Raw genomic sequence first — 26,640 nt, 5'->3', positions numbered from 1 at the left:
TAGTCCTTCGACAAGCAGTGGTCACAGCTTTGGCAGCTTCCTGGGGCTGTCACCTAATTAATTGTAAAGAGATTTCAGGGCTCAGTGGTTCAAATGGCTCATTTGGATTTAGAGCAAAATATGGATTTTTGTAAACTGTAAAATGCAGTTGGTGGCAGATCTATGAATTAAAAACAAAGTTAAGCCAAAGCAATTATTTTTACCAACAAAAAAATTAATTCATGATTGACATCATACAACATCATTTTTGTCTAACGTACACAGCAGGCAGCAAAGAAGTGACGCCATGGTGAAGCAACACAGGCAAAGTGAAGGAATTATGTTGTAGAGTTAACATTAACCACCATTTACTGTGAAGGCAGTTACAACTTTGGTGGGTTAAAAAGCCAATAAGAGGGTCACTAGGTCCAGGTTGTTTCTCTAAGTTAGTTAATCTGATGAACTAGAGATAACTAGTTTTGTATTGCTGTTACTTGCAACTTAGACTCTTGACCACTGAAGCACAGCACAAAACATCATCTCATCTCTTTATTTTAACCAAAATATGGAGAATAGAATTCAGAGTTTTAATAAGCAGCAGTCTTTGTATTGATATAGTTGTCTAAAATCTCCCTAACACATCATAGCTGACCTTGAAGCAATCAGCATTTCTGATGCTCAGTAGTTTTGCTAAGAATTAAAACCATGTTGCCAAATAGGACACTGAATCTTTTTTTAATGTGAGCCATGTAGGGATTTATTCCGATGTGTCATCAATGTGACATGCGACACCTGATTATGCTAAACCACCTACTTGCGCTGTGTTTTTTTCCCCCTCTCTTCTGTCTCTCTTTGTCTGTCTGTGTGCCTCCATTTTCATATCAGAGGTCAAACAAATCTAACATCGGGTTTAAAAGTTCAGGTCAGTCTCATACAGTCCAGGACTTTTGTGGAAGAGCTTTTTTTGTATTTCCTTTTTAGTATTTAAAGTGTAAAACCTCCATGGACTCGGATAATAAAGGCAGCCAGAGGGCCAAGTTCAATTTACTGAGAAATTCAGCTAAAAATAACTACATAGCTGTTTTGCAGAGAGAAGACATGCTAGGAACCATCTTTTTTTAAGTATCAGATAGGGGGGAAGGACAGAGCGAGGAAGGGGGAGAGAGATGGAAATGAGAGCGATGGAGAGGGAAGCTCGCCTCAGTTTGTAATCCAATCTCATCCTGATCCAAGCTGTTTGAAGTTCTATCAGGAGAAATAGGCTTTGATCATGTGGACCTAATGAACTCAAAGAGCAGAGAGGGGAAAAGACAGAGTGGAGTTTGGCTTCTGGGTTACGGCTCTATTCCCACTAATTGTCTGCTGGTTTAATGTAAATGAAATGTATTTAGTGAACAAATATTTAAACTAATGTACTATAAATAATCACTTCCTATATGTAGATACATTTCTTGTGTGTAAAAATATATAAAAACTTAATGTGTAAGTACTTCTGCTCTTGTTGTTTCTTTTTGCCTTTTGATTTGAGAATAAATTGCAGAAAATGATTTCATTGCATTGTCCTTCAAATTATCACCAATGCAGGTTAGTTTCAGAAGGAAAACTATGCAACCAGTTTCCAGTTTGTTGTATATCCCTAGTTTAAAAAAATACAAATGACTAATGCAGAATTAGTGTGTATTGAAACTGCATTAGGCTGTGAAATCATCTTCTATAACTCATAAGAAAAAGCGGACATAATAAAATTCTCAAAGGCTGCAGTCGTGTCAGATGGTTACACTTGAATGACAACCTAGTATATATTAGTGTGCAATAGCAGTTGTATTGTCGCGCAGGTCAACAGTGTTTGACCTCATACGGTCGAATGTCTTGCCGCTCGAAGATTCACTCTTTTGTTGAGCACTTTACTCGGTGATAAGCGAGTCCTGGATGCTGATTGGACAGTGTGGTGTCAGTCTCTCTTCCTTTATTGCCATCCCTCTCCCTGCCAAAAAAGATGATGTCACCCTTGTTACCATGGTACACAGTAGCACGAGAAGGAACATGCCAGAGAGAGAGGGTGAGGGGAGGAGCTGCAGCTGTGTTTCATAGGCCATGAAGCTTAACATACATGGAGGAATGGTGGAGGAACAAAGTCTTTTCATAGTCTTTAGGCTGTTTTTGCTGCCGCATTCTGAATGACTCAGTTTTAGTTTAAACTGGCTTTCAACCAGATTTTATGACCTTATTCATCTGAAGAAAAGAAGAATAAATATTTATAAGAATTCAGTTTAATGTCTAATGTCCTGCTACTTAGTACTAGTGTGTGTGTGTGTGTGTGTGTGTGTGTGTGTGTGTGTGTGTGTGTGTGTGTGTGTGTGTGTGTGTGTGTGTGTGTGTGTGTGTGTGTGTGTGTGTGTGTGTTTTGGGCTTTTCTTTTGGTTCTACAAATGCAGGAAGAATATTTCTCCAAAATCTAATCAATACTGATTGGTTTGTTATACAAAATAATTTGAAATGAAGGATGAACTAACAGTTAGCAAGTGTTTGTAACTAATTCGTTTTTATGTGAGTTGGACTAGGAGTTTTAGTGTAGGCCTTTCAGTGTTGTTTGGGTAAAGTCAGACAGATACATGAGGCAGAAGCAGTGGAAAGTCCCCATGCTGAGACAGAGCCAGTGGTAGTTTTCCTGATTCTCTTGCTCTAAACTCCCACTCACTGACAACTCTGTAGGCCTTCTGTACGAGGGATAAGGCTGCAGAGGGAGAAATAGTTCCCCCCCCACACACAAACATATGCAGAATCCATCCGCAACTATTTCTTTCAAAACATTCCTCACCAGATACTCCTTCTTTTATGCCAGAGGTTTGTGCCTCTCTCAGCAAACTGTATAAGTCAACAAAACCCCAGACACAGCCTGTAACGTTGTCATGCGGTAGACACCTTGTTTTAAAGTGGCAATACAGCAGTCACCTTCTGCTTTTAAATGCTATAATTTAGGCTAATTACTATAATTGACATTTATTTTACAGTAATCTTAGTAAAGCTAACCACGTGAGGTGACCACAGCTGCACAACTGTCACTCTAGTCTCACTTTTGAAAATGACAAAAGTGCAGGCAGCAGTTCTTTTGCAAACTTTCTAAGACACATTCTCCTAATGTTGTATTGCGTTTCACTTGATGTTTTCGTCTTTCAGAGTTTGTGTAGCAGTGGAGCAATCTCAAACTCATTCAGACTTCTAAATGATCGTGTTTTGGAACACGGTGTCAGCAGCACTAATAACCCTCTGTCTTGTCTTTCTTTCCTCCCTTGATGTCTTTCCTCCTCAGGTGAGGCAGCTTTAAGAGGAGACCCCAGACTCCTGTCCCTGTCGTCTTCCTCCTCGTCTTCATCATCGTCCTCCTCATCTTCCTCCTCCAGCCACAGGACGGGTCCTCCTCCCATCAGCCCCACTAAGAGGAAGCTGAGTGGTGATCAGGGGGACAGCGACATGGATGAAAACGAGCACGTGGCAAAGATGAGTCGACTGTTTGCCGCGCAGCTGTGAGTACATATACACATGCAACTGAACAACACACACATTCTAATAAAAAGCTTTATAAACATCTGGAGTTATAATTTCCAGATGCTCACTTTTTTATGAGTATCTGGAAATGGAAATGAACTTGTAGTTTGCTATCAGTGCACATTTCTCTTTCCTGTCCATCTGTCTCTTTCATATACAAACAAACACTGTAGCCAGTGAATGGCCATGTACACTGAACTGTTTTTCATACATGTCCAGAATGCATATTTAGAACCCTTGGTGCCTTGAGCCTTTAAAAGAAGTCAGTTTTTCCTGTCAATGCACGTGTTTCTGCCATCCATGTGTGAAACGGTGCACAGTGGCGCTATCTTAGAAGTCCTAGTTTGGACTCCAGGGTGCTATGCCAGGTTTAGCTCGCTCAACAGTGTTACAAACTCCTTATAGCTGCAGATCTCTGGAAGCTTGGAAACAGGGACTGCACAACAGAACGATTACTCACGTCGTTCCCGCATTCCCAATACCAGAGATTCCAGAGTCCTGGTTGGTGGTGGTGAAGGACTGCTGGGGCCAGGGGCAGTCGAGTCAGAGTCAGACATGACTGAGTCAGTTATAGGACTCCAGCCATTGCTATTTATTGCAGATGGAGTCAAGGGGTGCTGGGTAGAGCTGTACAGTTTTGCGTGCAGTATGTCAGTATGTCCAGATGCTGGGGGTAGGGGTTGGGGGTGGGGAGCGGAGCAGAAGTCGAACATATTTTTATAACCACAGCGCTGTCTGCCAAATGACTAGACAAGGGCTGTGCTATGACTTTTGGCTATACTTGTATATAAAATGATCAGTTTGAGAAAAGGAAGAGGGGCAGCAAAATTATATTTTTGCTTCTCATATGAATTTAAATTTAACAGCAGAAAACTACATATTCTATAAAATTAGGAAATATCCAAAGAGTGAGATATTCAAGCCCATTTCTGCCTCATGCAAAAATACAATACAAGTAATATGTGGATTGTTTTTATTCTTCTTGAAGTTTTCAACTGACACAATGGGATGCAGTAGATGAATGACTGGATATACTGGAAACTGGAAGAAGAGAGAATGGGTACAAGCATTGTTATTATATAGCTAAACTTATATAGTCACACACTTACATGTAGTACATGGCTGGCCCAAACAGGAATATCCCACAAGTGTCTGAGAATAGATGACTTGGAAACCAACAGATTTTAAAGGCAACCCTACAAAATGTTCACGTGTAGATAGATTCTATGGTTGCCCACCACCTGATTTTCATCATCAGTTAGTTTTAGCACCCGGTAGTTGTGAATACAAGTTACCGGAAAAATAAAAAATTTGTACCTCGTTTAGCTTCGCACTGATGCACTTGCTTTTTCTTTTGTTATGACTCCAGAGCATCGCTTTCCTTTACAACTGTGGCCCTTTTACCCCTCCCTAAAAAGCTCAAAGTCATTTCTCGCCATGCTGTGGCAGGTTTAATTCACCTCGAGCCAAGATGAAGAAAAGAGCCCTAGGGCAACAAGAGAGGTAAAACCAGTTCAGCTGTTTGGAAACACTTTGCTTCAGGGAGTCCAACAAGAAAGAGCGAATATAACCTTCAACAAATGAGTTTGTATGTCTGAAAAGTCAGTGAGTAAATAATGTTGATTTTAGGATTACATTAAATAGTTATGATATAATCGAGGAACTGGCCAAATAGTTACAATCGAGTTAAACAAGTTAAAATCTCAAAAAACTTTCTGCAGAAGTATCTCAAATTACTGGCACTGTTTTCCAACACTCCACAGTGCAGGTAAATGGAAAAAATTACACACTGGTGTTTGTGTATTTACTGATATTTGTGAAGCAATAATTGTTTGCAGAACCTATAGCAGCATACAGATAATGTCGTTTTATTGTCATGATTATTTTTATGTATTTATTTATTTATTTATTTAGACTAGGTTGCATCTGACTTTTGAATTAAGCTGTTCTACTGAGGCCGTGGGTAAGGGTCTTTGTTCTTTAATCTTGTGACACATAACAAAGGATTAGCTTGTGAGATTTGACATTTGTGCAGAATCATCATTTTTCCTGTTATTCTGTGGCAGTTGTGTGGGCATTAGGGTTATAGTCTGCAGTAAATCCAACCACTGCTTGTGGTATTATTCTGTTGTCTCTGTTGTTTTTCACTCCACGTGGGACATTATATATGCACTGTGTGGTTAACTTTTGCATGCATCGATACGTAAGTGCTCCTACTTGTGTATCACAAGTTTCGTAAGTCGGTGTTGTGCAGCACAGTAGAACTTATTGTTATATCAGCTTTCAGTTGGTGTCACAGATCCTCGCCACAGCTCCTACGTGCAACCATGTTGTTTGACTAGAATAAGGTTCTGTAAAAATAAAACTGATGCAAATGTCTGTGATGTTTAGGGCTTTTTAGACTGCTCGTTTTACCATGATTATTTCCAAGGCGCAAGCCATAATCCCCGTATTTAATCTCCATTTTAATTATGACCTTGAAGTCATTTGACTCCTGCTGCTGCAGGTTAATCTCTACCTAACAAAAGTCAATTGCTACTTGACTTGCTGCAGCTTGAAGATGGATCCAGGGCCTTTCTAGTTCACAAAGATTTTTTTTTTTTTTATCCTGGAAACCAAGTTCCCCTCGGGTCATCCCAAATGTGTCTTTTTTTAGTCATCTAATTTGAGGTTTCTCTGAGGGCATTCTTCCCCTGGTAACTGCTGTACGACTTGTTGAAACTTGTATCCAGCATCAGCCAGAAACACTTTCCTCCTAGGTGTAGCTCCCCTCCCTTTCCAAAGAACTTGGAGTGAAGTGGAAAATGATGGGATGTTGCTACAGAGAAAATTGAGCTAAAAATGCTCCTTAAACGCCCTCCCCACATGAAAAACGACATAGGGCAGCCAGATTTTTAACATACATTCTGTTTTCCTTTCAGCTGTGCCATGTAAGGAGATTAATACTGTAATACAGTGCTTTTTCTACTCTTAATAAGTAAAGTACTTTTACACCGCATCCCTTATTCACCAATTCACCTTCACATTCATACAGCACTTTATTTTTTGCCCTTAATGGGTTTTTTTCAATAGAAAAATGGAACTCCACCCAAACCACACACAGAAGCAGTTCCCACGTCTTCTCTATCTGTTGGATTTTCCTGGCTGCTTCTGTCTGTCTGCTTTCTCTCTGTGTGCGTGTGTGTGCACTGATTGCTCAGCTCACTGTTGAGTGTCCCTGCCCATGCAGAAGCTTTTGTGTTCATTCTTTTTTCTGAAAAGTGTGGGTTTTTCTCTCTTTTTGCTCGTATTGCAGCTTTCCTCTGCTTTCCTCTGTGCTGACTTGTCGAGCTCCGTGTATTTGGCTTTCTTTTGTATTTAAGTTCAGTCATATTTTCTGTGAGCCTCAACACACACAGACACCTGACACCTCCGATTAGGGCGGGGCTATGAAGGGGGGACGCTCAAGTTTCCTCTGTTGGCCAATCACTACGAGCTAAAGTTAGGGGGAGGTGCACAGGCAGTGGTGAGAAAAAGTAAACTCTCTGAACCAGCTGAAGCTTTTATGTTTGTTTTTATGAACATGCATGATAAGTGAATGCATTTTGCTTTTGTCGGCTGCCTGTGTGTTTAAGAATGTGGCCGTAAGTATGTTTTTCTCAGCAGGCTTATTGTTTTAATAATATCTTCCTTTTTTTGTTGTTGTTGCTGTAAGTCCCAATGAAAACAGACTCTTGCAACACAGAAGGGTTTTTGGCATTCAAAATCCTGAATATTGAAGTCTTCATAGAAATAACTGCCAGTGCTTATATGTCGCCCTAGTCTACATGTATCCATCGGTTTGTGCAGGCATGCACATGTGCTGTTGTCTGTGTTGTTTACACATGCATGCGTGCTCTCCTACCTGTGATCATCTGAGTGCTTGTGTGTGTGTGTTTCTGTGTGGGGTGAGGTCAGGCAACAGGGGCTACTTTTTCATTTTCTCTGAGTAGTAGGAGGAGCCTTGAACAAAGAAGCCTTATCCTGTCCACTGGAGCCTGCGGGCTGGAAGCTTGCTCCTGCCTGTGTGCCTGCCTGCCACTCTGTAGTTGTAGACTCGCCAGTATGAGAGTCCTTAACAGTTTCATTGCTCCTTGAGACTAAAAGCCACTGACATAGTTTTTGCATTGACTGTAGTTTGGCGAATTTAACTACAGGAAAGTTTATATTCAGCAGTCAAAATACATTAGACTCATTAGGTACTAGTTTGCTTTTTGTTGTTTTTTTGAAATACCATGAAAATCTGTTGGTTCTGTGAATGCGCCAATAAAACATGAGGACCTTGACTAATGCAAACTATGTCTGGTTAGTCACTGGTTGGAACAGATATTTGCTTTTCATGCACTTGATAATAGTTCTGAATTTCCATTTCTCTTCACTCTGTAGAATTTTAACCACCGATGAAAATCTGAAATGAAAGCCTGAAGATCTGCAGTTGCATTCATGCTACATTATGCTGAAACAGTATACAGTATTACAGTTTACTCCAAATGTACGGCTGTATCTATAGGCACTAAATGCAAAATCCAAGTAAATCACATTGCTGCACAGAATACTGTAGCTTACAGAAACCACAGCTGCTTTCTACTGGGAACTTCATCAGTAAGTTGTTCTCATGGAAGTTTCTCTAGAGGCTATATGGGGAGAAAATAAGAGTGGAAAGAGGCTGTGTGTGTGTGTGTGTGTGTGTGTGTGTGTGTGTGTGTGTGTGTGTGTGTGTGTGTGTGTGTGTGTGTGTGTGTGTGTGGCTGGTGAAGTCATTGTTACCCTCTTGTTTTACATGAAACTATTTATGTAGCGAGCATGTGAGGAAAGGAGGGGAGATGTGGGTTTTTGTTTTTAGCTGTGTGTGTCTATGTGTCTGTGTGTGTTCACATGTTGTTTTCTTTGCCTTCTTGTTGTGGTTGTTCCCATATCCGATCTGTCCCAGCTTTGATAACAAAGGATTTTCTTCAGTTCTCTGTCTCTGCAGTCAGTTAACTGTCAAAAATGTGCTGTTTCTATCAGTATTTCTGCATGATTGACAATCTGAAGGCTCCAGCACCAGCGTGTAGAGAGCAGTGAACAAGCTAGTCTTTGGTTTAGAATTGAAGTGTTATATATCATTTGTTTCAGCAGATATTTGATTAAAGGGCATTTCCTCTGGGCTTTGATCCTAAAGGATGCAGATATTTTTGCTAACTTCCGCTCACACCAGCTACTAAAGACTTCAAACAGCAGAGTAAACGGTGTTGAGATGTTTGTATACTATATATACATAGTCTGAATAAGCTCTGTGGCTCACAGTCTGTGAGTGTGTATGTGTATGTATATCTCTTTTTTTGTGGTTTTGTGTAGAACTTGTAGAGCTTGGTTCTGGTTATAACCTGTGGTTAGCCCTTCATCCTCTTCCACTTCTTTTTTTTCTTTTTGTTGTCTTCCCTCTACACCCTGATTCTTCCCAGATGTTTCCTGTGTGTATCTCTCCCCCCCTCTCTCGTCTTGCTTTTTTTTAAAAATGCATTTATTAAAGAGTTGGATATGAACCTCTGCCCAACCAAAGATTTGTAGGGAGGTTTTCTCTAAAGACCTTGGAACACAATTGTGAGAAAAAGCCTCGAGCTTTTATAGCTTCTGTCTCGCTGCCTCATAGTCAAATATAGCAAATTCACCAAACTGGCAGTCTCATACAGGATTAACCCTGGCACACTTTGAAAAAGAACCCATATTTTTAAAGTTCTTGGTTCATATGTTTCTATTTGTTTTATGTAGTTTACTGTCGTGATTATTAGGGCATGTTAGCTCAAACAAACTTGCTTTTCTAGCCAGCATGAACTAATTACTTGTCCACCCCCCCCCACCCACCCCCCAGATCATTCAAACACATGATCGCAGTATGATCTTTAACTTGAGGTTGACTTGCGGGCCGGATGTCATGTGAGTGGTTACTTAAAAGGCTATGCTTAATGATAGATCTGAGTAGTGTAACATTGTTAAAGATATATGAATATATCATTTATGTATTGAGGGTTGGACTCTCTGGGTTTTAAATTAAGGGATCTTTCAGTAGGTGCCCACCACAGTGACTACCACTAATACCAGGCTGCATATAACCTAGCCTGCAGTAAAATACAGCCAGATAGATATTTTCTCTGTATTTCATTTCTCAAACAGATCATTTTGATGTCCTTTACATCATTCCTATTTACAAAGTAAATCAACTGAAAAAAGGGATCAGAGACGTTAGAAAAAGATATGACTGAATATTCTCACATATTCTGACTGAGCTCTACGTTTAAAAAGCTTTAGTTTGGTTTTTGTAGTTTGGCCAGTTTATCTAGGAAACGTCACTTTAGCAAACATTTTCTGCCAATTAAGAGGAATCCTGTCATCACACTGCTGGTGGTAAGAGCTCACTTGTTGTTTGTAAACTGCTTTCCTTCATGTTTATTTATACGTTATTGGATTTGGGCTTCCTTTACTCTCTGTTTCCAACCTCACCCCCTTCTTTTTAAAAAAATGCTGTTTGTCTCCCAGTGCCCACTGTAGGGGCCAAGTCTCTGTGTTATTTAGTAATCAAAGGCTGCCCCCCCTCTCTCTCTCCCACTTTTAGCTCCCATCTATCCCTCTTGTCCTGGAAGCCTGCTCTCTTTAGCTCTAGCCCTTTTTACCGCTCAGTGGCCATGTTTCATGTGTAGCCCTTGCCATCTACCCTGTCCGTCCTCTCCCTCCTTCCCCAGCTGTGACCTTAATGATAATTAAGAGGTGAGTAAGAGAGACAAAGGCACAGAGTGGGTTTTGAAAGCCTGATCTCTGGCATGAAATGTGGTCCAGGGTTTGGTGGGCAATCAGGCGAGGGGAAGGCGGGGGCGGCGGTGGATTCGACAGCTATTCCATTCATTGGTCAGATTTGTTGATCCCATTCACTGGCTCCTGCAATGGGCCCTCTTGAATGAGGATGTGGGCATGCCTGCTCTTTGGCAGTGATTAAAGTTTGGAACAACTTCCACAACCCAACTCAAGACCCAGCTGCTGGGAAGGGATGAGAGAGCTTTGTTATCTGCTTGGCTCTTAGCTAATCAAGAGATTGTTTATATTTGAAAATAATAGAGAAATTATTCAGGGGGACCTTTCTTTATATTGTCTGATTAAAAGTGGATGTTTCATGTAGTAATAATTTAAACAATTTATTCAGTTGAATAGGCTTTAGTTTTAATTATGACCTGATTTAAAGGGATCAGCTCCAGAATGTATGTTTTTCTTTGTACTGTTTAAAAAAAAAATGAAGATGAAATGGAGAATTGATGCCACTGTGAAAGAACAAAAAAAGCTTGTTGGTGAGCTGTCGGCCAGGGTTTATGCAAGCGCTGCCAAGTCCTTTCCTTCTTTAACCCTCAGGAAGTTTGCTGCTGATTGTGAGAAAAAGGGGAGGAAAAAAAAGAGAGCGGGTCTCCGTGAATGTAAGCTCTCGGCACAAACGAAGGAAACTACTGACCTCACTCTTTCTTAAAGTTGAGGTCCCGACCATTCACATGCAACTCACCCTTCCCCACCTCTTCTCGGCTCTTCCTCTCCCCCTTTATGTATTCTGTGTAGATTGTTTATTTGTGGAGGACTGTGCCATGGACTCCAGATGCTTGACCCAACAGTCAGGTTGCTTAGTCACATGGATCTACAACTGCTTTCTTGAGCTTGTTTTGCAACTTAAAGGGCTCCTGCAGCCTTTTAACTTGTGTGGGTTAGGAAATGCCCCTGCATAGTATTCGGTGGAGAATGAGGAAGTTATATATATTAATCGATGTTCGCTTGAGTTCAGTATTATTTCTTGCAAATTTAATCAAGCCTGCATGGTTTGTGTGTAGCGTATTCTGTGTAGGAATGAGCAAGTCGATGTCTCTACCTGTGAATGGATTATGGAGTTGGGGAGAAAAGGAGAGACAGAGGCGAGTACAGTAAATCTTGCTCCCTGTAGCTGGGCCTCAGTTTGTAAGAGGGGAGTGAACCGCACACACGGACACACACCCACAAACACAAAAAAAAAAAAAAACACAGAGCAAATCTGATGTAGGGACCAAAACAATTACTAACTTGTTAAACTACAACTCAATGGTCTTTAGTCGCAGACACTTGTTTACATCAGACATATCACAATCATTATTGTCAGAGCTGGAAGAAAGCCTGTTTTCTTAAACTGTTGTTACTTTAATCCCTTATCCTTATCTGTTTTGCAGTGATTAAAATATGAGCTCACTGCTTGGTGATAACAGTGCTGCTAAATAATTCCCTTTCATATGGAAGGTGCATGGCTAACCTCCTTTTACCTCCATTAATCACTTCATTGTTGTAAGTGTGGACAGGGAATAAAACTCAAAGAAAGGATGTTTAGTGACTTTAATTGAATGTTGAGTGACATCAGCCTGCATCTATGCTCCGTTAGTAGTTTTCTTTTCTTTTTTTAAATTATGACTGCAGTAAGTGCAGCTTGCCGAAGAGATGAAGTTGATTTGCTTTGCTGGGGAAACCTCTCAAGAGCTTTGAACTTTGTGCCCATTTGTCCCTCCTGTGTCGAGATAAGTTTGGAGTCTATCCATGTTGGATAAAGTTAGGAGAGTGTTCCTTCCTCCATCTGAGGACAGTGTGTGAGCCTGTGTTGGCACCATATGGTCTTATCAAACCCCACCAGCAATCTGAGAGCTAAGGCTGTGTGTCCATGAGAGTGTGTATTTGTTAGACCAGTATTAATAGCTTTTGCCGTTCCTGCTGACACAGAGCACCATTTACAATTGTCCTTTTATAATCTTTATTTTTTTTCCCCCCACGTCACATTCTCCCTGTCTTAGCTGAACTCCTTGTGATCTTTCTGTCTCTTTACTTCTTGGCTTTTTTTTCTTTGCCCATTCCTTACATCGTTTGTCAACACTCTTTGCACGTCATGTTTACTTTTCATCTCATCCCAAACACCAAATATTGTGTTTTTGATAACCTTGGATCGTTATGTTTAAGCTCCAAATGTCTTCTCTTATCATTTTAATTATGATACTGGCTTCAGAGTCAATTTAGTGCTAGCAGACTCAGAATACACATGAATTAAATAACACTATCCAGTGTGCGGGATGAATAACGTGCGTTTGTTTTTTGGCTACTTGGCTGTTCCTCAGGAAACCTAATGGAGATTATCGCAGCTCTCCTGGCTCCAAGGACCGCAGCAGGAGCCCCATCGAACGTGTGGTGGTGCCGGGTGCTCTGGGAGTGCCGAGCAACCACATGTACAGCCACCCCCATCACCTCCACCTGGCCAGCTTAGCTACCATGGACCAGCCACTGGCACTTACCAAAAACAGCATGGTGGAGTCAGCACGCAGCAACACAGCAGCTATGGCTACAGTGCTGCACACAGTCAGCACTGTGGAACGCCAGCAGGTAACATACCCGTCCTGTCTTTGGCTCTAATGCGCACCACATTTTTCTTAAATTGTCGAGTGAAACCTCAACTCTGGTAGGTCCCCCACATGATGTGACTAATATGCTTTCATTAACCTGCCTCCTTGGTTGGTGGAAAGTACACATTTCCTATTTGGCTTGTTTGCAAACCATGTTTTAAAATCCTGGTGGTCACTGGATCATTCCTGCTGCCTCAAACTTAAAACGTCTTTTCATTTTCTCCATCTTTTCTGAAAAGTTGCTGTTCTGTTCATTTTGCATTTACTCTGCTTCTTTTAACACGCTTTAGCAAATTGCTGATCGGCAATCATAAGACTGAATTCGACATTTAACACAGACTCTTTGTGTTTCAGAATCGTCCCTCAGTGATCACATGCGCCCCAGCAAACAACCGCAACTGCAACCTGTCTCACTGTACAGTCTCCCACAACGGCTGCTCCAACTTCACCAATAACTACAGGAGAAGCAACAGTGAGTACACGTTTGCAAATGCATTTGCAACAGCAATGCGCACCCCAGAGAGAAAACAGCTCATACTCTCCACGTTCAGATGTAAATGTATTGTAGTAATGCTAGGGTTCTTCTGTTTTTATAACGAAACCGTTGTTATGATAGCGTTTAAACATACTTAATTACAATCTTATCTGTTATCTCTGTACCCACAGAGTCACTCGAGGCCTTGGCCAATAAAACATTTGTTTTCTTTTTCCTTCATGTTTTCTGTGGGTTTTTATGATCCCAGTGAAATCTCTATGATCTCATTGAGGTTAACAGTGAAGTTTAAAATGTTGATTTAAAAAGAAAACCTGCAATAAAAAAGTAAACTCGCATGCACATTAAAACAAATTGCCTGCTGACCATTTCTTTGTATTTTAGTTTTTTTTGTTGTTTTTTTAACTAAAATTGTAACTAAAACCCTTTTTTTTTCTCTTCTTCTTGCATAAGCCAACACAGTGTGCGACCCTGTGATTGAGGAACATTTCCGTCGCAGCCTTGGGAAAAACTACAAGGAGCCCGAGCCCACCGCCACCAACTCGGTGTCCATCACGGGCTCAGTGGATGACCACTTTGCCAAGGCGCTCGGCGAAACCTGGCTGCAGATCAAAAACAAAGGGAGTCCCTCGTCATCTGGCAGCAGCCCAAACTCCTCCCCTGACAGTCGCATGGTCAATCACAACCACTCCCCTTCTGTCGTCTCCTGAAGGGGGTGGATAGACCCCAGTTTTCCCGATCCTTATCCTGGCTCTAACATCCATGCCCCCATCACTTTGGTCTGTCACCAGCATCCCAGAGGGAATGCTTGTCTGCTGGTCTGCTAAAAATATCTAAAACCCTCAAGCCCGCTCTCTCACTGTGCACTCATAGAGGATCAATCGAGCAATAACAACACAGTCATTTTTCCCATCTGTCCTCTGGTATGCTAATGCCAGACAATCAGTAATGAGTGATGAGGGTTTAGCCTGGAGCTTAGGTGGAGCATGAGCTTGCTCCTTCCAGTCATACATCATCCTGCATGTCAAGCTTGGAGCTGAGCAAGTGTCTGTAGTTATATGTAAATACGGAGAGAACGGAAAAGGAGGTGTTTTAATTATTAATTTTTTTCTTTTCTTCTTTGTTGTTATTTTTCTTTAACGGTAGTTTTGTGTACTTGCTTCTGCGTTATGCGATGCCCGACGTTTCAAAGGAAAGATGAGCGAGAAACACTTTGGAGAAAATGAACATAAACCACCTGACTGTTCTACCAAAGAAACCTCAGACGCTGATGTTTATCCATGCCCACCTCGGAAACAAAACAACAAAAAGCCATCTTGCAATCACCTCCCTCTGTTTTTATCTCCTTTCATCCTCTCACCTGCCTTCCCCCCCCCCCCCCCCCCCCCTCACTTTTCCTCTCTCTCTTCTGTGTATGTGTTCTCGTGGTTTTGTTACTGTATGTGTATACTTTAGTGATCGACTCGGTCTGATTTGCACTACTGCCGTAGAGAGTAAAGGGTGGCATGTCATTTTGCGATCTGGCACTGAACACACTGGGACGGACGAGGCTGACTTTGACACGATGGCATATTATTCCAACTTTTGTTGGAATAGCCATTTTTGCATCCCATTAACTCCTCTCTGAAATCTACCCGTGCACATTTCCACCCCAGCGCTGGTAGAAAAGCGTGAACAAGGTCATTATCCATTATTTATTGAAAGCATTTAGGAAAATGTAAACACGCCTTTATGGCGTTGGGCAGTAGACGCATGACTCACAGCAAGCTTTTGACTTTTGAAACTTCAGTAGTGAAGCTGTTAGCTGAAAACACACACATAGGTGAAAAACAGACACCAGCACTTCACTAAGGAGTGGTTATATTGAGAGCTGCAAGTATTAATATAAATAAAGAGAAAAGTTATTGGAGGGACTTAAAAATTTACCATCCACCATTAGTCACCAAACCGCTACATCATATTGTGAGAACAAGGTTATAAGTAGGTTGAATTAAACACTAGAATTGCAGCTTGTAGATTTGGTCTAATGTGGCCATAAGATGTGTAAATATGAATGTTTGTATGTGGTTTATACAGATACCTAAAAAGCAAAAGACCCCTTGGTTTGATCCTGGTCCTCTGGTATCGGCTCTACGCACATCCAGATTCTTATTTAAGCAGCGCTGATTTGTATCGAACAATGAAAACTGCTGGCTTTCAGTTTAAGAGCACAGTCAGGTTAAAAATGAAAAAACCGTCAGCTCCTGTGATGTTCATGGCCATCACAACCGTAATGAGAGGAGATTAGGGTTGAAAACACTGACCGAGTGTGTTGAAGGCTGGGCTTTGCCGAACGACGTGCTTTGATGTGTTTCACGAGCTTAACTGCTGACAGTAATGAGGGGATAGATGACGCTGCACGTCACTTTGTGGTTGAAAGAAAAAAAGTCTGGTTTCTCGACCGGGGGAGAGAAGATTTTTCAGATCTCTTCAAACACACCTTTGTTTTTGTTGTTTTTTTTTGGGGGGGGGGAGGGGGGGGGTTTGGTCTCTTTGATCGTGGGTGTAGTAATTATATTTGGCATACACCCTGCTGTCCTTCCCTCCCTCTCCTACACACTGTGGTTTGGTAGATTTCTACAAGGTTTTAAGGGTAAATTAATGCATGTTGTTTTGTTTTTTTTGTTTGTTTTTTAATAGCTGGTATCTATTAGTGTTTTTAGCATTTCAAACATAACTTTTATTAGCCTTTTCATTCAGACGTTAGTTGTTACTTCTTTCGTTGTCAGTAACAGACATAGACACTATACACTCACTGCTGGGTCAGTTGTACTCCATATTGTTATTGTTATTATTACAATTTTGTATTTTTTTGTTTTGTTGTTTTCCATTACTAGCAGTATGGTAACAAACATCTATAGTGGGACAGCCTCCGGACAGGCTCTGTTAAATGATGAGAGCAATGTTTCCTAAAATCATCTCAACCCAGCAGGCGATCAGCTCATCCCCGCAGCAGAGTGACGATCGTCTTGGGGTTTAGTTGGGTTTGGGATCCAAAGCTCATTAAGGTTTTCTTAAGATGTTGATCCATCAGTGGTACAGGATGCTACAAACGTCAGCTTGACTGAGCTGAGACACCACACAAACAGCAAAAAGTCAGCGGGGTCTTGTTTTCTCCAAAAGCATCTGAGCATCTAGCCTGTTCAGCTGCCATCTTAAAGTCACCTTGGCAGGCATTGGATGCTTTTGGGAAGCAGGGTTTGTTTACAAGAAGAGTTGGTTCGCGATGGCTCTCAAACATCTTGTTGACGCATAAAAGTTTCTTAAAGTTACGGCACTAAAAAGACCACATTACGGAAATAGCATTGGCAGACCTAGCAGAGAGACGCTAGAGAACAAAACACTTGGCTGATAATTAGTTATCTGAATTTATGGTGTGACGTTTCACCTCGCTCAACCTCCATCAGCTGACTTTTTGTGTTCCGACTTGGTGTTTAGACCGTTTTTATTAATATATATATAAATACATATTTCTCTCTTTCTTTTCTGAACTCAAACTAGAGTGCTGCAGTCTAAGGAAATGAATTTTACTCTGCAAAGCAACCTGCGCCAAGGTGGCATACATTCCTGCTGTAGGCAACTTTGTACAGGCCTCAATGCATTCGCTATCTTTATATCAACAGGCGGAGCTAATAAGTAGTGAGGGCTACTTGTCCCCATCCCCTCCCAACAACATCTCTCGTGTCTTTGCCCGAATTAAAAGGTGCCCCATTTGCCTTTTTTAAGAAATAAATTGGCCATAGTGAAGAATAAAAGATAAAGAGAGTAAAGGAAGAATTTAATTTTAATTTTTGAGGACATTTAGTGGTCTGATTTAGAGAACTTGGGGTCTTACTAGCAGTCAGTGAAAACATTACTCACCCTGCATTAAAACTACAGATTGACTTAAAGTCTCTGAGCTAAGGCAGATAGGTGGTGAGGTTTTGATTCGTTGGCTTTGTGTAATTTGTGTCAAGAATGGCAAGTACGTACATTAGAGTTCTGTACCGTGTTCGAAAGCGTCTACACATTCCAGTCTCAGCTATCAGACCCTAGAACTAGATGATGGAAGTTCTACAATGTTACCCGAGATTCACATTTAACTGGAGTTCTGTCATGTACTTGTGCTTTCTGTGACCAGTTTCGAGTGGATTGGGTTGGTGGTTTTTCGCAGGCAGAGTGTTGGGGCGGGAGGCTGAGCTTTCAGAAGCTGAGCTTTTGTAAGCGCGACCTGTGAGTCAGGACATGTTCACCTGCCACTCAGCGTTGCCTCTCCCCCCACCTCTCAGATTCAGTCAGCCTGTATGCAGTCAGTAACATCGGAACACGAGGGAAATGGACTCGGTGTCCAGAGGATTTTGTTTTTCTGTTATTCTTTATCGTTATCATTTCACTACCACCCTGTAGGTAGGCTCTCTTTATGCTTTGGCACACACTCCCTACGCACTGTAGGAAAATCACTTAATAAAAAAATACTTTTTTATAATAGGTAAACTATAAGACCATCATTACGCTGTGCGTAACGAATGTACAGAGAAAAAAAATCGTAGGTATTTTTTGAGGAACAATGAATTTGTTAATGATATGTAGCTATTTAATTGTTTTTTCCCTGTCCTTATATTGTAATCATTGCATTTTCTTTTTTTTGTGAAAAAGTTGATCTTTTTTGTTTATAGAGTTTGTCTTGTTAGAGTAAAGGTTCAAGTGCAGGAGCACAGAAAACGTGTGAAACCACAGTAAGCCACAGGTGTGTCGGTGACAATCGCTACTTCCATTGGTCCCCATGGTGTTCGATCATGTGACTTCAGAGACATTTGAACAAGACTTACCAGTAAGCCAAAACAAAGTTTGTTTTGCGGGCCTTTTGAGCAATTTGCATGTTTTGTGTTGTTGGAAGATTTTGCCTCTAGCCCATTCTGTCTTGCTTGCCATTTCCAAAAGAGTTCATTTTAAAAATATAAGCAAAGTCCCCATTAGTCACGGGCTAGCAGGCAGGTACAATTTCAAACAGCACATAAGCAATAGCATTTTTTTTTTCATGACTTTTTTCATCTATAGATGGGAAATGAGTGAAGTAAAACTATCAGTCAGCATTTGTTGAATTTGCTGTTGGAACTGATGGAACTGTAGATTTGCGCTGCGGATCATCTGCTTTGGTGCCAGTCAGCGAGGCGTAGATGATCTAAGAAGCAAATTAGTTCTGGGGATGTCACTCCTAAATATGTCACCACAGTTTCCATCTGTTGAAGTCGTTTTGCATTCTTAATCAAGTTAACATGAAAATCGAACAAATAAATCAAAGAGGAGTCGGTCTTTACTCGGACTGCACCACATTTTCCAGGTCTTTTTTTGAAGTGGAAGTAGCATGTACTTAATGGTAGTAATACTCTGAACTGTAATAAAATTTCTATCAAGATTTGTGGCTCTGTGTCTCCTACTTAAAAGGTTTTGGCAGGCCACCTTTTTTGTACGTTAAAGTAGCCTTGATGAACAATAAAGTGCTTTTAAACCACAGTCTGACTGTGTGGGTTTCTGTCTTGTAATTGTTTGGTGTGTTTGTGCTTGTGAAATGGTTACGAGAGCGGCAAACAGCTTTTTGGAAAGACTGAGCTAAAATAAAAAGGACATTGTTGCATAGCGACATAAACCTCACAGATGTTAATAGAGAAATAATGGATTTTATTCCAGTTTTTTTTAATACAGAAGAGAAAAACAGCTCCGAGATTAATCAGAAAACAAACCAGATCCTTTCTCATGATTGAAACTCGAGTCAGTCTCAATCACTTTCATAAATATCCAAGCGTTTGTTAAAATGTACATGTGAATACACTGAATACATCACTGCAGATGAGACTTCCAGGACAATGCAGAGGAAGAAATAAACACAAAAAACATAGTTACACAAACATGTACATGCATCAACACCAACAAACCAAGAGCAACAGTTTCCACAGTTCTAATTATATCACAGTAACATCTGTATGCAAGTCCTCTCTGAGTGAAAGCTTCATAGCAACAAAGCTGGTTTAAGCATCACTTCTACTGTACGTGTCACAGCCTCTAATCAAAAGACCCCAAAAATGGATGAATCTGCAGAACTGTATTTTATTTTCAAAACTTATCCGAAGCTCTTTCTCAAACTGAATAAGTGAACAGATGTTGTAACTGCCTTGCCAAAGATCTCTCCAGTAAAATCATTAAATGTGTTGATGCAGAGACCTTGGGAGGGGATTGAAACTGTGGCACTTCAGAGAGGTTTCTTGGTGTTTTTAGACTCTTTAGTTCCAATATTTTTTGCAGGTTTTGTTGTGTTTTTGTTCAGGGACTTAAAGTGTGTTTAGACAACAGCAGGTGACAGGAACAGGTACATTCTTTAGTAAGTTCAACAGTTTTACATATCAAAAGCAAAAAAAAAAATCAAAACTTGTTCAGGCTTTCAGTTATTGTTTTGTTGTCTTTTTCTTAATTGCTTATTAGATTACTTCCCAGCTCTGAAGATCTGGGCCATCTTGAATCCAAATGAGGACTATTAGGAATTTTAAAGCTTTTTAAAGCCTTTTTAAAGCATTTATTTATTTATTTGCTCATGTGCTTGGTGCTCATTACGTAAACAACCTTGTCTTTGTAAATACAGGATTTACTTTAGAAAAAAGAAAGTATGGATGGATGTGTTTAGTCCTTCTGAGTGCTTGCTCCGCCAGTTGTTCAGATGCTCTCATCGTCGCTCATGTCCCAAATCTGATGAGAAAGAGACAAAAAACAGGAAAAGAAAAAATCAGCAAAGGCAAAAAGAGACAAAATTAACACATCAGTTATGTTTGTGTTTCCAGAACAGTAAGTGAGCAAAGATATTTTAAAATGTCTCTTGCTGAAGTCCACTTGCTAGCGTGCATTGCCATTTGACCATATTGCAAAGCCTAGCTGCACAACCACCACTGATTGTTGACCAATCGTAATCATGGACACATTTAGAGTTTCTCACAAGAACAACAAGCTATGGTCCAAAACAAATATGAGGAATTTAAAACTAAGAAAAGCTGGAAAAACTGCCAACAATGTGAATGTTTATGCTTCTCATCACTTCAGTCATCTGTGTACCTGACAACAGCGAGTAGCCTACTTATGTCTATGAACGCATTCATTCAGCAAGACATTAACACAGGATGGGTAATTAATTTTCCCAAGCTAAGCTAAACTCGATTCTGCGTGATATCAATTTGATCTCTTTTTAAGACATTGGCGTGGCCCTCCACAACAGTCCTGCTTTTTCATGTACACTAAGCAGATTTATTTCCCCAATAATCTGTTTAAAATATAAATGGAGATAAATGGAGTACCAGGAATTACATGCCCCAAAATTATAGTGCAACTTACACGAAACACAATTATGTCAGAAATGTGATGCAACTCCCACATTTTCCGGAAGTGACGCAATAAAAGACACACACACACACACACACACACACACACACACACACACACACACACACACACACACACACACACACACACACACACACACACACACACACACACACACACACACACACAGCTGAGCAACTTCTTCTGCATGAATCTGTCAGTAAACAACAGCGGCCTTCACATGGCAGCAGAAGTCTTCACATTTTTCCTCTGTCAGACGTAATTCGCATACCTCTGACACTTTCTGGAATGTTACACACACAACCACAAATACACGCAATTCTGACACACACACACACACAGCGTCCTCTGAAAGCACGGCTTCGCGGCTTTCAGCGCTGAAACGTGAAATTCAGGGAAGAAGCAGAAATCCAACACGTTCAAATGGTTTTTAAGTGAAGCAGAGTCTCTTTGATTATCGCCTTGAACTCTATGAAGGTCATTCAGAACAAGGTCACACAAGAGCAGTTGCAATGAAATTTTATTTGGTTGGTTATTATTATTATTATTTTTTTTAATCATATATAAATTCAATAAATATGTTTTTTATTGTTTCATTTTATGCTTTTATTTTATTTTCGCTGTTGCATGATCAACTATGTTTAAATTAATGGTCAAATTTACATGAATAAAAATTAACAGCAATTATTACACCAACAGTGTAATAATTATTGCACCTGTCCTGTAAGTAGGATTTTCTATGTCAAAGAGAAGAGAGACTATACATACAGACATTATACAGAAGCCCACCCCACAGTAAGGGTGAATGCTCAGCACTGAGGGCCAATGGCTTTGCCACTTCTACTTAAAATATGTCATCAATAGTATACATAACAACTTAGCTACTTACACTATACATTTAGATTTGGCTGGTTTATGTGAAACAATCAATGTCATACACCAATTTACTGCAAGCGTAATCCTCCTGCACATTTTCCTCATTAAAACAGAGACTGACCTATTTTAGATTCTGACAAATGTCCAGAGATTGTGTTCTTAGATGATCCACCGAGGGGAAACATCTCTCACAGAAATGGATGCAAACAAATAAATCATTCCTGATGCCTTGTAGCTTAACAAAGGTGTTGGAGTTGTATCCAAGACAACATCATCCCGGTGTGAACATCAGCAGGTTTATTACTGTGTGAATGCAATGAAATATATTTTCTCGCGGTCAGAACATTCTTGTTTAAATTACGGTTGTTGGAATAGTTAACATTTAGGGAAATGCACTATTATTGTTGTTTTTTTGTGTGGTGCCAAGTCCAACAATACTGTGTTACTCCACTGTAAACACAGATAGCTTAGCATCTGCAACTGGAGAAACAGACTGGCTCGGTCACTTGGGGAAAAAAGGCTCCGCTTTAAAACTGTGTTTAATGTGTGTCAAACAGAGACGCAAAAACATGCAGCTTGTGTGTTGTGGCTGATGTTTTTTGCTCTAACTATTGCTTGACCACCAACGGTTTAGCCTTCCACCTAGTAGCCTTTGTGCAATCAGCTTGTGCAACAGCACGTCTCTGTTTGGTACCAAACCTGGCAACGTCACCATTTCGGAGATTTTGACACGGCTAAAAGCGTCAGCTTCATGTCTGAATGAGCACTCGGGGGTCACTTTTTCTAAAAGTCACTGCAACAGTATTTTGAGTAACTTTCAGGAGAAGTCTGAACCGCATGTTCAAGTAACCCCCTCCACCCCTCCCCGAGAGGGACATCAAATCCTGATAGACAGAATCAGAACAGAGCAGACTGATCAAACCACGAGAGCGTCACCAACCAAAGACCAGGTCTAAAAGTGTTTTCACACTTTGCAAAGAAACAGTTTTCCCTCTCCTCCCTACAAGTTAAGCCAGGCTTAGCACAGCTTGTCTCCAGCTATTAGCAGCCCAGGATTAGTCCTTTTTTTTCACCTTACTACAGACAGAAAGATTAATAACTGTAGTTAGATTTACTTGTATGTAAATCCCCCCATTTTAAACATCTTAACTGCCAGAGGACACCAGCTTTACTTTAATAAAGAATTTATTGATACCTGAAGGAGAAAGTTCACATTTAAATCATGAGCAGTTATAAATATGGGCCACTGAGTTCTGTTTTGGCGATGCTATACTATAGTCTCTTTGAGCCAGATTCCTCCATTATTTTTCTTTCCTCCTCATCTGACTCTATTTAAACAAGAATATTTCAGTGATGCTTTTACTTTAGCTTTTCCTGACATACCTGCTTTGACAGGAAGTAGCGTAGGTAGTGCTACACACAGTAAGGACCGCAGGTGCTCCTGCGGCTAAAAATCATGTGTGCCAGCAGAAAAAGCTGCCCAACCTGTTCCATAGCAGCTCTGCCACTACTGAATATATGGTCTTTAAAAAAAGACAGAGTGTAGCACCAGAGCAATGCTAAGTTTTCACAAAGCTTTTTTCCCCCCTCATAAACTAAGTGTGGAAAATCAAGGACAAATTTTTATGAAAGCTGGATTTTCTGCACTTCTGCTCCACTGCTGCTGGGTAGCAGCCATCAAAAGGACAGCAAGCAAAGAGCTCTTTGAAAGGGAGTGACACTGGAGCCCCTCTCTGGATGGCTGCCATGCCACACTGATGGCGAGTATGTGGGCCTGTGTGAAATCTTTCCCGCAAAATGGAAAGGGGGGTAGAGGTAGAAGAGTGAGGGAGATTTTGTGTGTGTGTGTGTGTGTGTGTGTGTGTGTGTGTGTGTGTGTGTGTGTGTGTGTGTGTGTGTGTGTGTGTGAGAGAGAGAGCCTTATGTAACACGAATAGCTCCAGCAAACTGAAGCCTACAACTTACTACACTCTTTCGAGCTCAGCTGAATACTTGGGATGTTTCTCAACCATTGGAAGCCACCTCTGTTGCTGCAACACATAAGCAGATTTCTGTAAAGCCAAGATCAAAATAAATCACTTCTCAGCTCTGTCCAATTAGGAAACTTATTGAAACCCAAACTCCTTCTTGCATCATTCACATGTACAATCACACCTGTTCAACTGCTTGTTAACGCAAATATCTACTCAGCCAATCACCCGGCAGCAACTCAATGCATTTAGGCATTCAGATGTGATCAAGGAGACCTGTCAAATTTCAAACTGAGCTTAAAACTGGGGGAAGAAAGGTGATTTGAGTGACTTTGAACATGGCAAGGTTGTCTGAGTATTTCAGAAATGGCTGATCTAGTGGGATTTTCTCATGTGATCATCTCTTGAGTTTACAGAGAGAGAAAATACCCAGTGTGCTATATGGAACCCAATGAGAATCGATAAGGAATCAAGTCGATACGTGACAATGATAATGAAATCAGAATCGCTCTATTCTTATTAAATCCCATCCTTAGTAAAGACCCTACAACAGTACAGAGAAAACCCCGACAATCAAAGGACCTCCTTTGATCGAGCACTTCGTGAAAGTGGGACAGAAAAACTACCTTTTAATAGGAAGAAACCTCGAGCAGAACCAGGCTCAGGGAGGGGCAGCCACCAGCCTATTTTTATGTCTTGCTAGACTTGGTGCATGTTCAACTTTTATCACCATAAAAAGCTGCGTGAGAAGGTAAAACTTGACTCTTCTAACAGATGGAAGAAAGCAAGAAGCAGGATTCAGTTTTTCTTTTTTTATTTGAAGGACTACATTAATCCGAAAAATATCAACAATAAAACTAATGACTGCTTGCAGCTCTAGCTTTAATTATATTTGTCTTGGCTGTTTGACCTCTACTTCACACACACACCCTCAAAGGAATTGGCAACAACACAATCGATGAAACATCTTTACCTTTGAAGCCGCCTTATCGCTTCAAGACCTTGAGCCACCGCAGGTTTGAAAACAAAAGGATTGCAGGATGTTTCATAACATCCAACAGTAAGCTGCATGTAATCATTGTGCGAATGTGTTTGTAATCAGTTGGGCTCCGGCTGATATGACAACTCTAATCCAGGCTAGTTGTTGAGACAAGGCCGGGATCTGATCAGATAGTGAAGGCTTTAGCTGGAAGCTGAGGCTGGTAGAATCACAGCCAACTCTCTGCTGCTGATTGTTGCTGCTACCCCGCAAATGGAGCACAAGCCTCAGCATGAAGGGCAACGTTTATCTCGAAAACTAGTGCCCGAGCTACGGTGTTTACTGCCTGAAATCAGTTTATCAGGGAGAAACTTTTCAGATCACTGTCATTTCACTGACAAGGGTTGCTGCTCCTTAGGAGAGCCGATCCAAAATACTGAGCCAACTTACAGGAATAGTTCCTAAGTGCGGGTGGCCCCAGTGGGAATCCAGCCTCTAAAGTCATTCAACTAGCTAGTGCTACACAACCACTGATGGGCTTTGCTATTAAACACACATCTGTTTTACATATTAGGACTGACACCAAAGCACAAAGTGCAAAGTCGAGCTTTCATCATGGAGACTGGCTCCATCTGATATGTAATTAGAGGACCACACAGACTGATGTGGTTTATGGCTGCTGGATACAACACTGACTGTGCGCTGTTGGTTGAGGAAGAAGACGAGGGATATCCAGTTGGAAGAAAATTTTTGGTTCGTGTAGGTGATCTTGGATAGTTCATAAAAGTATTTACAAATAAATAAATCCAGACTTAGGATGAGTCCTAAGTCTGGATTTATGGTGTGCTCCTGAATAAGTCGGAAATTCCGGGTTCCTACTGGGAAATTATTTGTGGAACGTCCCCTCAACTCAGATTTCCCACTCGGAAAGTCGACGCAGACCAACACACCCCAAGGTGTGCAGAGATGCTGCAGGAAGGTTTAATCCAACACAGGAGTACTACTGTGTCATTTTACTGTGCAGTGCTGATGCACAAACATCAGGATAAGCTGCAGGTTTTTGGAAACAAGTTCCACAAACATATGAAGGTAAACTTGGCTCTTTTTTTGTCATAGTCACCAAAGATTTGAAGTGCTACATGCAAAAAAAAAAAAAAAGAAAAAGAAAAGAAAGAAAAAAGAAAGAAAGAAAGAAAGAAAAAAGAAAAAAATTCCAGCAAACTCAGGAAAAGAGTGAAAGTGAAAAGATCCTGGGTTCTGCAAAAAGGACAATGATCAAAATCAGACCTCGAAATCCATCATGAACTGTTTACAGTCTCCTGACCGCTACCAATCTGCATAAGGTACATAATGGCACCTCCCAAAGAGGTTTTGGCCTTCCCCCAAAGGAAAATCACCAGGACTGAAAATGATTTTTTTTTTTTTATAACCGCTGTTTTTTTTAATGGTTTTGAATGAACTCAAGCAGAAAATCGATTTTTATGCATCAAATGACCACAAAAAACAGGAAAACACATGCACTTCTGTTAGCAAAGTAATACAGAGTCTTTAATACAGAGTCCCTCAGGGAGGAGCAGCTATTTGCTGTGACTGGCTGGGGGTGAGGACAGAGGGAGACAGGATAAAAGACACACTGTAGAAGAGAGATGGAGATTAATAATAAATGCATGAAAAGTGTGAAAAGAGGTGAGTGTAAAAAAATATAAGCTTTATCTAAAAGGAAAGTTTTCAGCCTAATCTTAAAAGTAGAGAGGGTACATCATATATTTTGATGCACGCTCAAAAATACAGGTAAAGAAACCGTAGGACGGAGCGTTTTCAGTGGGAGAAACATTTCGTCACTCATCTAAGTGGCTTCTTCAGTCTCAGCTGACTCCAGGTTTCTCCAACCTTATAAACAGTTCATTTGCATAATGACTGAAACTAGCACCAAACAATGGACTGTGAGGTCAGTTTCTT

The 26,640-nt window shown here is 40.8% G+C and overlaps 2 protein-coding genes across 4 annotated transcripts in view; one reads left to right on the top strand and one right to left on the bottom strand.

The window, feature by feature from the left end:
• vgll4b (vestigial-like family member 4b) overlaps positions 1–18,982 on the top strand; it is a 42,765-nt gene extending 23,783 nt beyond the window's left edge. For both annotated transcript variants that reach the window (XM_080890831.1, XM_080890830.1), the window contains 4 exons: positions 3,290–3,503; positions 12,681–12,942; positions 13,317–13,434; positions 13,909–18,982. In XM_080890831.1, the coding sequence (XP_080746957.1) occupies positions 3,290–3,503; positions 12,681–12,942; positions 13,317–13,434; positions 13,909–14,165 (851 nt within the window). In that variant the 3' untranslated portion in view covers positions 14,166–18,982. The remainder of the gene's footprint in view (positions 1–3,289; positions 3,504–12,680; positions 12,943–13,316; positions 13,435–13,908) is intronic.
• Positions 18,983–19,137: 155 nt separating this feature from the next.
• Positions 19,138–26,640, bottom strand: part of atg7 (ATG7 autophagy related 7 homolog) — a 57,980-nt gene continuing 50,477 nt past the window's right edge. For both annotated transcript variants that reach the window (XM_080890432.1, XM_080890433.1), the window contains exon 19: positions 19,138–20,211. In XM_080890432.1, coding sequence (XP_080746558.1) covers positions 20,179–20,211 — 33 coding nt within the window. In that variant the 3' untranslated portion in view covers positions 19,138–20,178. The remainder of the gene's footprint in view (positions 20,212–26,640) is intronic.

Source organism: Rhamphochromis sp. 'chilingali', assembly GCF_963969265.1.
Source record: "Rhamphochromis sp. 'chilingali' genome assembly, chromosome: 9".
In the NCBI taxonomy this organism is placed as follows: Eukaryota; Metazoa; Chordata; class Actinopteri; order Cichliformes; family Cichlidae; genus Rhamphochromis; species Rhamphochromis sp. 'chilingali'.
Note: the sequence above shows the minus strand (reverse complement) of the source record. Positions and strands in the feature narration are given on the sequence as shown.